The sequence below is a fragment of the Cannabis sativa genome, chromosome 5 (genome assembly GCF_029168945.1).
Source record: "Cannabis sativa cultivar Pink pepper isolate KNU-18-1 chromosome 5, ASM2916894v1, whole genome shotgun sequence".
Lineage (NCBI taxonomy): Eukaryota > Viridiplantae > Streptophyta > Magnoliopsida > Rosales > Cannabaceae > Cannabis > Cannabis sativa.
Window position 1 is genome coordinate 64,224,020 of NC_083605.1, and position 14,533 is coordinate 64,238,552.

Consider the following 14,533-nt stretch of genomic DNA (forward strand, 5'->3'; position numbering starts at 1 on the left):
GCATGTAAGTCAGAAGGGACTTGAGGAAATGAACACACAAGGACTATTCAAAGAGAAGCTAACAGAAAGACTTGAATCAAGTGATGAATGTGTTTTAGAGAAGGCTTGCAGATTAAAGTTCAACAAGGAAGAACACACCACAACAGAAAGGTTAGCTTATGTCCATTCAACCTTTTAGGGGCCATCTAGGATTCCAATCAAAGTTGGAGCACACTAATTTTTGAGTATAGTTGATGATTACAACAAGAAATTCTGGTTTTATTTGTTGAAAAGCAAAAATGAGGCTCTATGAACCTTTGATACATGGAAGAGGCTGCTAGGAAACAAGACTGGGAACAAACTTAAGGTACTAAAGACTAACAATGGCCTTCAGTACTGCTCAAATGAGTTCAAGGGATTGTGTCTAAAATGGGAATCAAGAGATATAGAACTGTGATCGAAACCCCTCAGCAAAATGGTCTTAATGAGAGGATGAATAGAACACTGATAGAGAGAGTTAGGTGCATGATAATAGGAGCTGGTTTAGATGGAACCTTTTGGGGAGAAACTCTTAACACGACCTGTTACCTAATCAATAGATCGCCATCTGTGCCAAATAACTTCAAAACCCTAGAAGAGTTATGGACAAGTAAATCCTGAAACTTATATCACTTGAAAGTGTTTGGATGACTGCATTTGTGCATGTTAGACAAGATAAAAGTTGTAGCCTAGAGCATTGAGATGCATCTTTCTAGGTTACCCTGAACGAGTTAAGGGATATAGAGTGTGGTGCTTAGAATATGGATTCAAGAAGTCCTTGATTAGTAGAGATGTTGTTTTCAAGGAAGATAAAATGGCCATGAAAACCAAGAGCACTCCCAAAGATAGAGAAGTTATTGGAGATGAGAATGTCTAGATTGAGGTGGAGCAGGTTGCTCCTATGACACCAATTAATGTTGTTCCAGCTGGAACTAAGGTAATAGAGGGAGAAGACAATGAAGATCAATAGGAAGTTAGAAGCTCTCAGATAGCTAGAGATAAAGAGAGAAGACAGAGAAAGGCCTCTAATTGTTTTGGGTGTGCTGAATTTATTGCATATGCACTTATGATTGTAAAAGAGGTTGATAGTTCAAAACTCACTAGCTTTCAAGAAGCTATGAGAAGTAAAGGTGATGGAGTATGGATGCATGTCATCTAAGAAGAGTTCCAGTATCTTAGGAAGAATATACCCTAGATTGTTGTGAAGAAACCACACTTTTACAAGATGGTAGGACGTAAAATACTTTTGAAGCATGAAGAATGTTCAAAACCTACCAGATTCAAGGCAAGATTAGTTGCCAAGGGGTTGACTTAGAAGGAAGGCATCAATAAGAATGAGATTTTCTCTCTAGTGGTCAAGCAAGCTTCAATTAGAGCCATGATGGCAAAGACAGCAAGCATGGACTTAGAGATTGAACAGATTGATGTAAGGACAACTTTCTTACATGGGGAATTAGAAAAGGATCAAAATCTATATGCAATAGCCTAAGGGCTTTGACAGTTGGAACTCATATGAGGTATGCCTACTCAAGAAGCGTTTATATGGCCTCAAGCATGCACCTAGGCAATGGAACTTGAGGTTTGACACCTATATGCAGATTGTTGGATACACCAAAAATAAGCATGACTCATGTGTGTATTTTAATAATCAAACCTACTTACTACTCTATGTTGACGATATATTGATCTTTAGTAAAGCAAAGTCAGACATTGACAAGCTAAAAAGGAAACATAATGATGAGTTTGAGATAAAAGATGTGGGAAAAGCAAAGAGAATTCTTAGCATATACATATAGAGACCAAAGTCTAGCATGATAATACTTTCTCTATCATCAAGTTTTGTTGAAGGCATTAATTTGACAAAGAGTCAAAAGTGGATGAGATGAGAGCATCATGTTCCTTTTGTAGTGTTTCAACGAGGGCATAAAAAAGTGGTTGAATTATATGGATTAAAAAAGAATAAATTATTGGGAAAAAATCTACACTTGGCCGTACACTTAATGGGACCTCTTTCTAGTTAGATTTTTGCCACTTTATTTCAACAACTTATTCTTCTTTTCAATAATACCATATTTTCCAATTCAACCTTATAAATGCCAAAATTATTTATTTAATAATTATAATTAATTACTAAATAAAATTGTTATTTATGTAATTTATTAATTAGACCATACAAAGTCTCTTAATTAACAAATTGACCCCAAAACCTCTTTTCTTCACAATTAAGCCCTTGCTTAGTGAAAATTCATAAATAAGACATAATCTAATTTTAGAATTATAATTGATTAATTAAAATCAATTGACTCAGTCAGCAAGTAGTATTATCTCAACTAGTGAGGGGACCAGGGACCTATATAACTGAGCTTTCAATAAGTAGATCTAGAATTTACCAAGTAAATTCCCTAACTTTTTAATTCCTCATTGAACCATTATAGAACTTTGAATTGAATACACTCTCAGCTGTATAGAATGCTCTATATGTACCACGATATAAATACGTTATGATTATCCATTGTTACAATCCTAATAGTCAAGGATCCTCTATAGATGATCTACACTGAATAGGGAAAAATTTACCATTCTACCCTTCAATGTATTTTGTGTCTTCACATCGGTATTTTATGTCTTAACAATCTGTGTTTTGTAAAACAATCTGTAAATAAGTTGGTTCATTGCTTAGCAAGAGACTCTTGTTTCTCTACAGGTCGTGTGCTTCAGTTGGAGGACTGTTCCTCTGAAGTGCGCTTTATTGTTTTGAACGAATTTATTAATTAATAAATCTTATGATTTTTATTCAAGAAAAAAGATCATTAATGAAAATTACTTGATTTAAGTTGATCTAAAATTAATTAAAATTAATTTTCAACTTTAACATAATTTTCAAAATTGAAAAATTTCGAAATATTTGCATTTAAAATAAAGTAATTAAGTATCTTGAATAAAATCAATTTAATTATTAATTATAATTTAATATCTAAAAAAATATTCTAATTTAAGTTAGTCCAAAATTAATTAACAAATTAATTTTTAACTTAAAAATATTTTCTAATTTAATTAAATTTCATGAAATAGAAACAAATAATTAAGTATCTTGAATAAAATCAACTTAATTATTAATTTATATTCTTAAGTTCTGAGAAAAAAATTCTAATTTAAGTTGGTCTAAAATTAATTAATATTAAATTTCAACTTAAATATATTCTTCTACTTAATTAAATATTAGAAAATATAAATTAGTTACTAGAAATCACTATCTAGCATACTTCATTAAACTAAGTGTATTTATCTAAATTAATTTTAAAATAATTCAATGAAAAATTAATTTCATTTATTTTAAAATTAATTATGTTGCTAATTCAATTTTAATTAGGTTAAACTAGTATAATTAGTCTAATACAATTATTTAAATTAGGCAAATGGGCCTTCACAATTAGGGTTGTTCATGTGAGGGAGGGCTGGGTTCAGTATGTCGTACCCACTACTAATGGCCCCCTAATTCTCACACAAGGCCCAAAGGAGAGGAATTTAACCTTTCTTTAAATAATTGTTATTCATTGAATAAGCCCAATATTAATTGGGCCTAAATAAAACTGTCAATGGTGATATTTTATGGAAAACTTACAAAAATATTGGAATTTAGATTAATTTTTACAAAAATACTGTCTCACGGAAAAGTTTTTAAAAATACTGTATCTTTATAAAACACTAGTAAAACACAAAGCAGAACAACTAAAAACAACAGTAGAACAACTAAAAAACATAGTAGAACACCAGTAAAAACTTAACACAGTATACTGCAGTATGAAAGTTATAAAACAACACAGTAAAAATTAAAAAATACCGCCTGGCAGTATTTTTGTAAAAAAATAGCAAAAATTAGTATACTATGTAAATTTCCCTATTTTATTTTGGCAACCTAGTCTATTTAAGTATCTAGAAATAAATGGACTTCCTATATGCATCTAAGTCCAAATGCAAACATATAGGCTCACACAAGTCAAGTTGATTTGGCTGGGCCCTATCATGTTACTACTAGGTTTACATAAATGAAAGAAATTATAAAATTTACCGGTTACAAATTATTTATAAGATCTATTGACAATTGGACTATGATTAAAATCAGATCATTGGATCTGTCAAGAAGTTAATCATAGCAATATAGATCAAATAAATAATAGGTTTGTGAAAAAAAAAATTTGAATAAAGAATTAAATACAACAAACACAATATCCATGTAATAAATGTGAAATAAGATATTAATATAATTAAATTATTATTTAACTAACCAACTAAATTTTGAAAATTTAGGGTTATAAACAATCTAAAATATCTTTTCTAAATTTAAAATTCAAAAATGAAACTAACTTAAAATATCTAGGTTTATTTGAATTATTTTATCAAATTAAATTAAATATCTTATAAGATAAATGATTTCAAAATAACTAAATAGATATTTTCAATATCATTTTCTAATCTTATAATTTAATAAAATTAAAATAATAAAATAAACTAATTTTTAAAAAAATATGGTTAGGCAATTATTATTTTAAGAATAAAATAATAAATAAATAATTATCCTAATTATATATCAAAATATCTCAAATTAAGCGTTTTACAAATTTTCACAAAATATCTAGGTTATTTAAACATTTTAGAATACTATTTATAAATATCTAATAAGTAAAATGATAAAAAAAATATCATTTTTCTAACTTATAATTTATAAACAATTAAATGTATAACAAAATAACCAATTTTTAAATTTGAAAATATTATGGTTAGAATATCTATAAAAATATCTATGTTAATTTTAAATTTATTAATTATTTAATTTATCTTATACGATAATTTTAATATAATATTTCAAATTAAAAGGATAAATATATCTTTTCATTTAAAATATGTCTAATATTAAAATATCTCATCTTATAAATAAATAATATATAAATATTAAAGAAATTAGCAAAGTTTTAAATCTGACCCATAATTTAAAAAATAAAATAATCAATTTTTAAATTTAAACCTCAAAATATCAAAGAATTAATAATAATCTATAAAAAATTAAATATTATTAATTTAAAATTGATATTTAAGTTTAAATATATTAAAAATAATTTTTATATTGAAATTTAGGGTTTGAAATTGAGAAAATTCGAAAAAATTTAAAAAATCCCAAAAATATTGGATTTGGGTGCAAAACACCCTTCCAGGGCACACATAGGCTGCGTGCAGCCTCATCCGTGCGCGCAGGAGGCTGCTAGCAGCCTTGTCCGCCTGCGTAGGAGGCTGCATTGCACGGGTGTTATTTGTGTTCTTTTATTTGTTAGTTAAGCCTACTTTTTGGTCTGGGTGATACGTACATTTTGGGAACATGATAGTACAATTGAGTGGGAGCGCTAATGATAGATATAGAATCTATAACTTCTATCTGGACATAGAAGTGAAATGATGATTTCCTTCGAGCTTGCCTGAATAAAATATAACCATTGATAGTTTTATTTATGCCCAAGTAGTATTGGGCTTATTCAATGACTAAAAATTATTTAATGAAAGGTTAAATTCCTCTCCTTTGGGCCTTGTGTGAGAGTTAGGGGGCCATTAGTAGTGGGTACGACATACTGGCTGGAATATGTTTTACCAGGATCTAGATTTACTACCATGTATGTTATTTAACATCCTAAATATGAATTTCTAAAACAATGTAAATAAACACATAAAGTTTCAGAAACCTTACAGTGGGTGCAGTGGAATATTAATGGCTCCTTCCACTTAGATCTCTAACCCTTGTATCCCGTCTGTAGCAGGGTATCACCATGATCTGAGCCCGAATGTCATTCTCTTAATTTTAGATTCTTCACAACCTTACACACTATGATTGAGTTACCACTTGATGTGTGTGGGCACTTATTCTATCACTCAAGGTATGAATAATATGAAGAGAGGAAGCGAAGGTTTGGTTCAAAAATAATAGAAGAGAAGGCTCAAGAAAATTTCACTGAAGGTGAATTTTCATCATCTTTTAGTGTGAGCCATCACTATCTATTTATAGGCAATCACCTTAGTTTAGGTTAGAATTAATTAGGCATTAAAATATTGAAGAAATTAAATGGAAAATCCTTCCCTAGTGGCCGGCCATAGGATGTGGGCCTCCACTTTGGAATTTTTTCCATTTTACAACAATCCTTCCTTATTTTCTCAAAAATACTATTTTTCCAATTCTAACAACTTAAATGCCAAAACTATTTATTTAATAATTAAAATTACTTATCAAATAAAATTTCCATTTAAAATATTTATTAATTCCTTATTGGATCCACCATAGAACTTGGAATTGCACTCTCAGTCATATAGAACGCTCTATATGTTCAACGATATAGATACGCTATAAACATTTAACAATCGTTCTAATCTCAATAATCAAAGATCCTCTATAGATGATTTACACCGAGTAGGGATAAATTTACCATTTCACCCCTCAATGTATTTTATCCTTAAAACACTTAGCTTCCTATAAATGATGTTTCAGTGAGATAATATAATCACTGAAACAAGAGCTCTTCCATTTATCTCTATTAAGCCAAGCTCGAAGGAAATCATCGTTTCGCTTCTATGTCCAGATAGAAGTTATAGATTCCATATCTATGTTTAGCGCTCCCACTCAATTGTACTATCATGTTCCCAAAATGTAAGTATCACCTTGACCAAAAAGTAGGCTTAACTAACAAATCAAAGAATATGAATATAACTCCTGAGATTGAACCTAAGCATGTCAGGATTAAGATCTTTTGATCTAAGATCAACCAGTGATATTGACTTAGAAAGATACAACAGTAAGATTATAATATCTTTACCAAGATTAATATCTGTCCCAGTCCAATGTATACTCCATACTTCCAAAACTAGCATACTTTGCCAATGTTCTGGAAAGAACATAACACTTATTCAAGGTGTAAGTATACTTTACCGCTGATTATCTCATCAGCGTAAATCCAGTGCACTGATGAATCAGGGACATTGTCTTTTGAAGCATATAATCACAATCACATTCCACTGTGTTGACATCACTATAATTGTGAATAACTATGTGTTCTCGACTTAACAGATTTTGTATATATTAAACCTTAAACATGAAAACTACATGTAAACATAAATGACTTCTAATCTTTTATTGATAACAAATCAGATTAGATTGAAATGAGTTTTATTTAGGGCATAAAATCCCAACAAACTCCCACTTGCACTAACATAAAACAAGTAGTGCATTTCAATCAATCAATTGTCTTGATATCCAGATCAAGGGTAGTATATTTGACTCAACCCAAATTACTGGAACTATAAGTCTGTGGTAAGCTACTGCTTTCTCCACCATTACTTCCTTTGTGTTAATAAAACATTATGCAACATTATTTACTATATGGATTACTCATCTAGGGATACTTAATTCTTTACTGCTTATTAAGTGCATCTGAATAAACAGAAGACATATCTCTCATTCTATACAAAAATTGGAATAGAGATAACACAGTGTAGAATTTTTTTCAGTTGAATAACTTTCTAGTATTTTTGAAATTTCAAAGTTATGTATCTTCACTGATGGAGCTTAAATTATTATTGATGGATTTTTATATCCTACTAGAATAATTCCTCCACCCCCAGAGTAACCACCATCTCAAATTGGTTATGAGTTGGTGTAGATACAGGGATTTTAATATATATACCCTTATCATCTATCATATAGGTCACTTTCATAAATTTCCTTGACTGTCTCCTTATGTTCCTTGTTTGATTACATCTTAGATGGCTCGCACTCAACAGTAGGAGTCTGGTTAAATTCATACATAGAAGTATATTTAACCTCTTACTATTGTTTTTCACAGTCATCTTGCTGTGACATCTTATCTTAGTCTGAAACTATAAGTTCGTTCTCCACTAAGTCACCAACATAGCAATCTAGTATTAACATTAATGTAAAATACTTGCTTAAGATTAAGTAATCTTTAGAAATACCATAAAACATTTCATGAGGATTAGGAATTTTGCCTAAATCATTCGAATAGACTATGCAAAATTCTACTATCTTATTCTCAAAATTCTGATAAGTTATTTCTATCCATATGAATGGTTAGATTTACTTTCTTAGTTAAAAGTTCCTATCACAAGTGCCATCCAAATAAAGATGAGCTTAGAATTTTAAAAAATTCTCCCACTTAAATAAGGTACCGTGATATTATGTCCAACAACTTTTATTGCTATCAATTTCTATTACAACAGTAAATATTAATCGGAACAAAAATTAAGATCAACAACATGCTCTAATAATTTGCTAACTTTGTTCATTATATTACATCCATGTTTTTAATTGAAATATGTGTGCCATAGAGATACTATGGTGTATTAAGTATAGTCTAGAGTTCAAAATGAAATACATATGTCAATAGCTTAATCCACCCCTAAGTGTCATAGAGATCATGTGGAGTTATAATCCAGAGTTCAAAAGATATAAAAGATCGTTGAATTGTATATATTATTCTTAACTTCTTCCACCCCTATCAGATCAAAAGATATTTTTATTAAACAAAATCTTAATAATTGTTTCAGAATTAACAATTATTCATAAACATAGAATTGAAATTCTAAAGTGTTTATATGGTATTATCTTTTTGCAGAGATAAATATACCATAGATTTTGTGTCAGTAATAAAACACTAACACATACAAAATTTATAAACATATAAATATAAATTGTACTGGCATACACAAGATAAAGTAAATGAAGCTCAATTCATAAATGTAATTCATTTCCAAAAGAGAAAAGTTTATTATAAAATTCTCCAAAATAAAACAAATTGTCTGCAATAATATGAAAAATAGGGAATAAGAATCCCAAACCAATAATTGAAATTAAATTGTTCAGGAATTAAAACAATTTATTCAAAAATTATAATAAAGAAGATTTCGAGCTTCATCTTCAATCTTGGACTATCTCCACCCATCTGTCCAACCATCCGACTCAACTTGCTACGATAGCAATCCAAGTTCAAGCAGCTGGAGCTGAAATAAGAAGAAAAACAAACATGGTTTGTAGGTCCAGAATTAAAAACCCAAGGGGATAATAATTCTCTAAAACACATGAGTTTATAGCATAGAAAGAAATACCTTGTTTCTTTGCTAGAAACTTAGGGCATTGGGGTTTCCAGTGGCCCTTTTCATTGCAATAGAAGCATTTTCCTTTAGGCTTATCTCCGGGATTAGCATCCTTTTTCTTTTTAACTGTTTTCACAGATGTTTGCAGCAGCCTTAGCCACCCCATTAGCATTGCTAGAACTAAGAGCTTTAGATCCTCCTTTCTATGGTCCTCCAATCAAATTTTCAAATGTCTAAAGGTTGTTGATTAACTCGTGAAAGTCAAGCTTCAACCTTTTCATGACATAATTTGAAGTAAAAGGTAGAAAGGCTGGAGTCAAACTATTCAAGATCAGACTCACTTGAGTTGTCTGATCCATAACAGCTCCATGATTCTCAGATTCTTGAAAGTAACTCGTCATCTGGAGAAGGTAATAACGCACGCTCTGATGAGGTCTCATCCGTGCATTGATGAAATTCTTTGTCGCATCAAAGCGAGCTTGAATTGATTCCATCCCGAATAGTTCAGTCAACTTGTTCATGATATCTACAGTCGTGACAGTGTTTGCAAACCTTGTTTTCAAGGTGTCAACCATACTGGACAACATAAAGTATCAAGCTTTGTTGTTGGCATTCTGCCAACGCTCGAACTTTTCTTTTACTGACTTGGTTGCATTCTCACCCGGCTGCTAAGGAGCCTCTTCAGTTAACACAAACAGGGCATTTTCACCAATGAGAGCAATGTGAATGTTCTCTCTCCATTTGGTAAAGTTAAATCCATTCAGCTTATTATCAGTCAACAGTGACACCATGGGGTTGGTCATTATCATGTTGGATACTACAAATAAAATAAATGTAAATCAAGTAAGGTTTAACACAAAATCACATTCAGAAATTATTAGCACTTAGCAAGTAGGAATGACAAGTGAAAATACTAAAACATACAATCCTAAATAATTTCTAAGGTTTTCAACAAACTGATATCAGTGTCCCGTTTAGGCGAGATTCAAAGATACCATCCATTGAATAGAGTTGTCAGCTCATCTAAAATGATAAACATTCTAGCAACCTTTTGTTCGATCAAGATGAGAATCCAACGTTGTCCCATTTAGGCGAGAGTCAAGGCCATTTTATCTTATGAGCTTCTACCATTGTTTCATAATTTTGTAAGTCTTACTAATAGTCCTATGATCAATCCTTGTTGAATGAATTTCTTCTCAAGCTCAGAAGCAGTTTTTTTTTCTTGAAATGTCATTTGATCACTCTCCCATTCTGGTATCTATTTACAAGGAAAGCAACACAGGGAAGAAGTCGTTCAGGTATTTTAATATGTGGAAGTTAGCTCCTCAATTCGAAAAGCTGGTGGCAGATTCTTGAAGTCCTGGAATCCTGGGGTCGAAAATGTATCAAGTGGTCATTAAGTTGAGGAGACTGAAGGATGTTTTAAAGAAATTAAATAGAGAGGGGTTCTCGGAAATTCACAATGAAGATATGATAACCAGTTCAGCCCTTGCACATATACAAACAAGATTGAGCAAAGACCCTATGAACATGGAGTTGATAGAGGAGGAACATAGAGCACATCAGCATTACACAGAGGTACATAAAGCTTTTTCTCTCTTTATCACACAGAAGGCTAAGCTTAATTGGGCTAAATATGGAGATGAGAACTCAGCAATTTTTCATGCTTCATTGAAAGCTAGAAGAATTCAAAATAAAATATTCTCCATTGAAGATGAAGCTGGGATTTGGAGAGACAATCCAGAGGGAGTTCAAAAAGCTTTCTTAGACTATTATATGGGATTGTTAGGGACTGCATTGCCTAACAGGAGACATGTTCACCAGTCGATTGATAATTTGGGCCCCAAACTAAATGAAATACAAAGGAAATTCTCTCTCCTCCTTACTCTGCTAAAGAAGTGAAAGAAGCTGTCTTCTCTATCCCTGGAAACAAGGCTCCTGGCCCGGATGGCTTTGATAGTGCCTTTTACCAGGATTGTTTTGCAAACTGTTGGTAAAGACATTGAGTAAGTTGTGTTATCATTTTTGAATTCGGGGAAGATTCTTAAGGAAATAAATTCCACTACCATCACACTCATTCCCAAATCAGTTTGTCCTAAAAGTGTAGTTGACTTCAAACCTATCTCTTGTTGCAATGTATTATATAAGATAGCTACCAAGGTGATTTGCAATAGACTTAGGAAAATCCTTCCTGATCTTATTGCAGAAAATCAAGGTGGCATTGTTCATGGGAGGTATATAGCACATAATATCTTGGTTTGCCAAGACTTGGTAAGATTATATGGAAGGAAAAACTGTAAGCCTAGTTGTATGATCAAGATTGACCTAAGGAAGGCATATGACACAATTGATTGGGATTTCTTGGAGGAGATGTTAACTGCTTTTGAGTTTCCTTTGCAGTTTATACAGCTAATTATGAATTGTATTAGGACTCCAGAGTTTTCTCTTCTCCTTAATGGCTCCATGTGTGGATTTTTTGAAGAAAATAGAGGGTTAAGGCAAGAAGACCCCATGTCCCCTCTTCTTTTTGTTCTTAGCAAGGAATATTTGTCTCGAATATTTATGAAGATTGGGGAATGGCCAGGATTCAAATTCCATGATAGGTGTACATCCCTCAAACTGAATCATCTTTGTTTTGCAGATGACCTGTTGGTGTTTTGTAATGGTGACTTTATTTCAGCAATGCTCATGCTCAAAGGTGTGAAGCTTTTCTCTTCAACATCTGGTTTCGAGCCTAATGTTCAGAAGACTTCAGTGTATTGTTCAAGGATGCCAGAGTTGGAGGTACATAGGATTTAGAAGCATCAAAATTCTCTAGAAGCACATTGCCATTTAGATATTTGGGGATTCCTATTTGTTCTAAAAGACTATCTAGAGTGGAATGCCAAGAGCTTCTAGAAAAAATGACAGGAAGAATAAGAATGTGGAGTTCTAGGAACTTGTCATACATGGGGAGAACAACGTTGATAAATTCTGTACTTTTGGCCATCCATACTTATTGGGCTCAAATTTCTATCTTACCAAAGAAGTTGCTGAAAGATATTGAAGCTATTTGCAGATCTTTTTTATGGAAAGGCACACAAGAGAGCTCAGGATTGGTTGCTTAGGACAATATTTGTCAAACAAAAACTGCAGGAGGTCTCAGATTTAGAAACATCAGAAATTGGAATATAGCAGCCATGGGAAGGTATGTTTGGGACATTGAAAGTAAGAAAGATTATTTATTTATCAAATGGATTCATAATGTGTATTTGAAAGATGGTAGTTGGTGGGATTATAAACCACCTTCCAATTGTTGCTGGTCATGGAGAAAAATTGTACGTGTGAAGAATAAGCTGAAACAAAGAACAGATTCTACTGGTTTTGTGCAGCAGAGACATAAAATTCAACATACCTATCAGCTTCTTTTTGATAACAGGGAAAGGCTCTCTTGGTCCAAGAATGTTTGGGATAGGTTAATCATTCCCAAGCACAAGTTTATTCTATGGCTTGTCTTCTGGGGAAGGCTAAACACCAAAGAGAGGATAGGTAAATACAACACAACCATTGATTTGACATGCATACTTTGTGGACAAGAAGAAGAATCAAGTAATCACTTATTCTTTGAGTGTGAGTATAGCCGAAAGTGCTTAAAGGGGATTCATTCTTGGCTGCAATGGAGATCGACAACAACTAATATGCAGCAGCTAGCAAATAATATCAGCAAAAACAAAGCAGTACCGACTGCTAGGAGGAGCATTTTGAGAACAATTCTTGCTGGGCTGGTATATCACATTTGGAAAGCCAGAAATGATGTGTTTTGGCATCACAAAATGTGGCATACAAAGGTCATCATACAACAGATACAACAGGAATGTAAACTCATGATTTTGGGGGTGTCAACCAAGCTCACTGAAGAGGATAAACAATGGTTGTTAGGAAGTTAATTGTAATAGATTTGTAAATACCGACTGTAGCATTGTAATGCTGAGTTGTTGAGATTAATTCTAAATGTAAGTAGTTAGTGTAGAGCACTAAGTGACATGAGAAAAGTGGATTGAGGAAAGTTGATGTAAACTGTAAAGTTTTGGTTGAGCAATGCAATGATTCTTATTCATAGAAAAAAAAGTCTTACTAATAGTCGCCACCATTAGGGTGATCCATACTAAAAACAAAATACTAACAAATAATACTTATCTTTCGAGATTCTACGGCGTCAAATTGCTAATGAACGTTCTTCCATTAGGGAGGATTACTCACTAAAACAAGAACTATGTAGAACCAACAATGGAGATCGAATATCCTAGTAATAAACCTCATTATTTAGAGTGTCTTTTCTTCTACTATATTTATTTTAATCTATTTATTTTCAAATATATATTTAATTAATTAAAATTTCCAATTTAGAATAAAATTCTAAATATAAATTTTAATTTAATATTTATAACATTATACTTAGATTGATTTAAAAATAAATTAAATTATTTTCGAACTTAATAATAATTTCCAATAAATATTTCGAAAATTAGTCAATTTAAGTTGATCCAAAATTAATAAAAAAATTAATTTCAACTCAAATTTAATTTTTTAATATATATTGCATAATTCGAAAATTAATGTATTTAAAATAAATACAATTTTTGAAAATGCTGTAAAATAAAATAAAATAAATCTTGAAAAATTATTCTAATTTATGTTGGTCCAAAATTACTTAAAAATAAATTTTCCTATTTAATTAAATATTAAGAAAATTATCAAATATTTAAGTATCATGATTAAAATCAACTTAAATATTAATTTTCTATTTAATTAAATATAACTAGAAAAAACTAATTGCTAAGTGTTTTTAGTTCATTTATTTTAATTAATCATTAATGAAAAATTTATTGATTTAAGTTGGTCTAAAATTAATTAAAAAATAATTAATTTTCAACTTTAATCTATTTTTTTAAAAAAAAAACTCAAAATTTCTGCATCTAAAAAAATGCCATTTCAAATTTATATAAAATGATTAATAAAATAAAATATAAAATATATTTTGAAAATTATTCAAATTTAAGTTGTTCTGATATTAAAATTCCAACTTAAAATAATTTTCTATTTAATTAAATGTTCTGAAAATAATAATATTTAAGTATCAAGAATGAAATCAACATAAATATTCAATTTTCAATTTAATTAAATGTATTAAATACAAGAATTAAATAATCAAGTAAAAAAAACTTAATTATTAATTCTAATTTAATACTAGGAAAAATATTCTAATTTAAGTTGGTCCAAAACTAATTAATTTTCAACTTAAAATATTTTTCTAATTAAATATTTAAAAATATAACTAGTTACTAGATATAACTATCTAAAATATATCTCATTAACTAAGTGTTTTTCTAGA

At 30.7% G+C, this 14,533-nt stretch overlaps 1 protein-coding gene across 1 annotated transcript; it reads left to right on the plus strand.

Annotated features, from left to right (window-relative positions):
- The first annotated feature begins 12,341 nt into the window (after positions 1 to 12,341).
- Positions 12,342 to 13,088, plus strand: LOC115717843 (uncharacterized). Its single transcript, XM_030646814.2, has one exon. The coding sequence runs from the start codon at positions 12,342 to 12,344 to the stop codon at positions 13,086 to 13,088; it is 747 nt and encodes a 248-aa protein (XP_030502674.2).
- Positions 13,089 to 14,533: the final 1,445 nt, after the last annotated feature.

Excerpts from the sequence above, each read along its gene's own strand:
- LOC115717843 (XM_030646814.2), top strand. The coding sequence starts at position 12,342 with ATGGGAAGGTATGTTTGGGACATTGAAAGTAAGAAAGATTATTTATTT.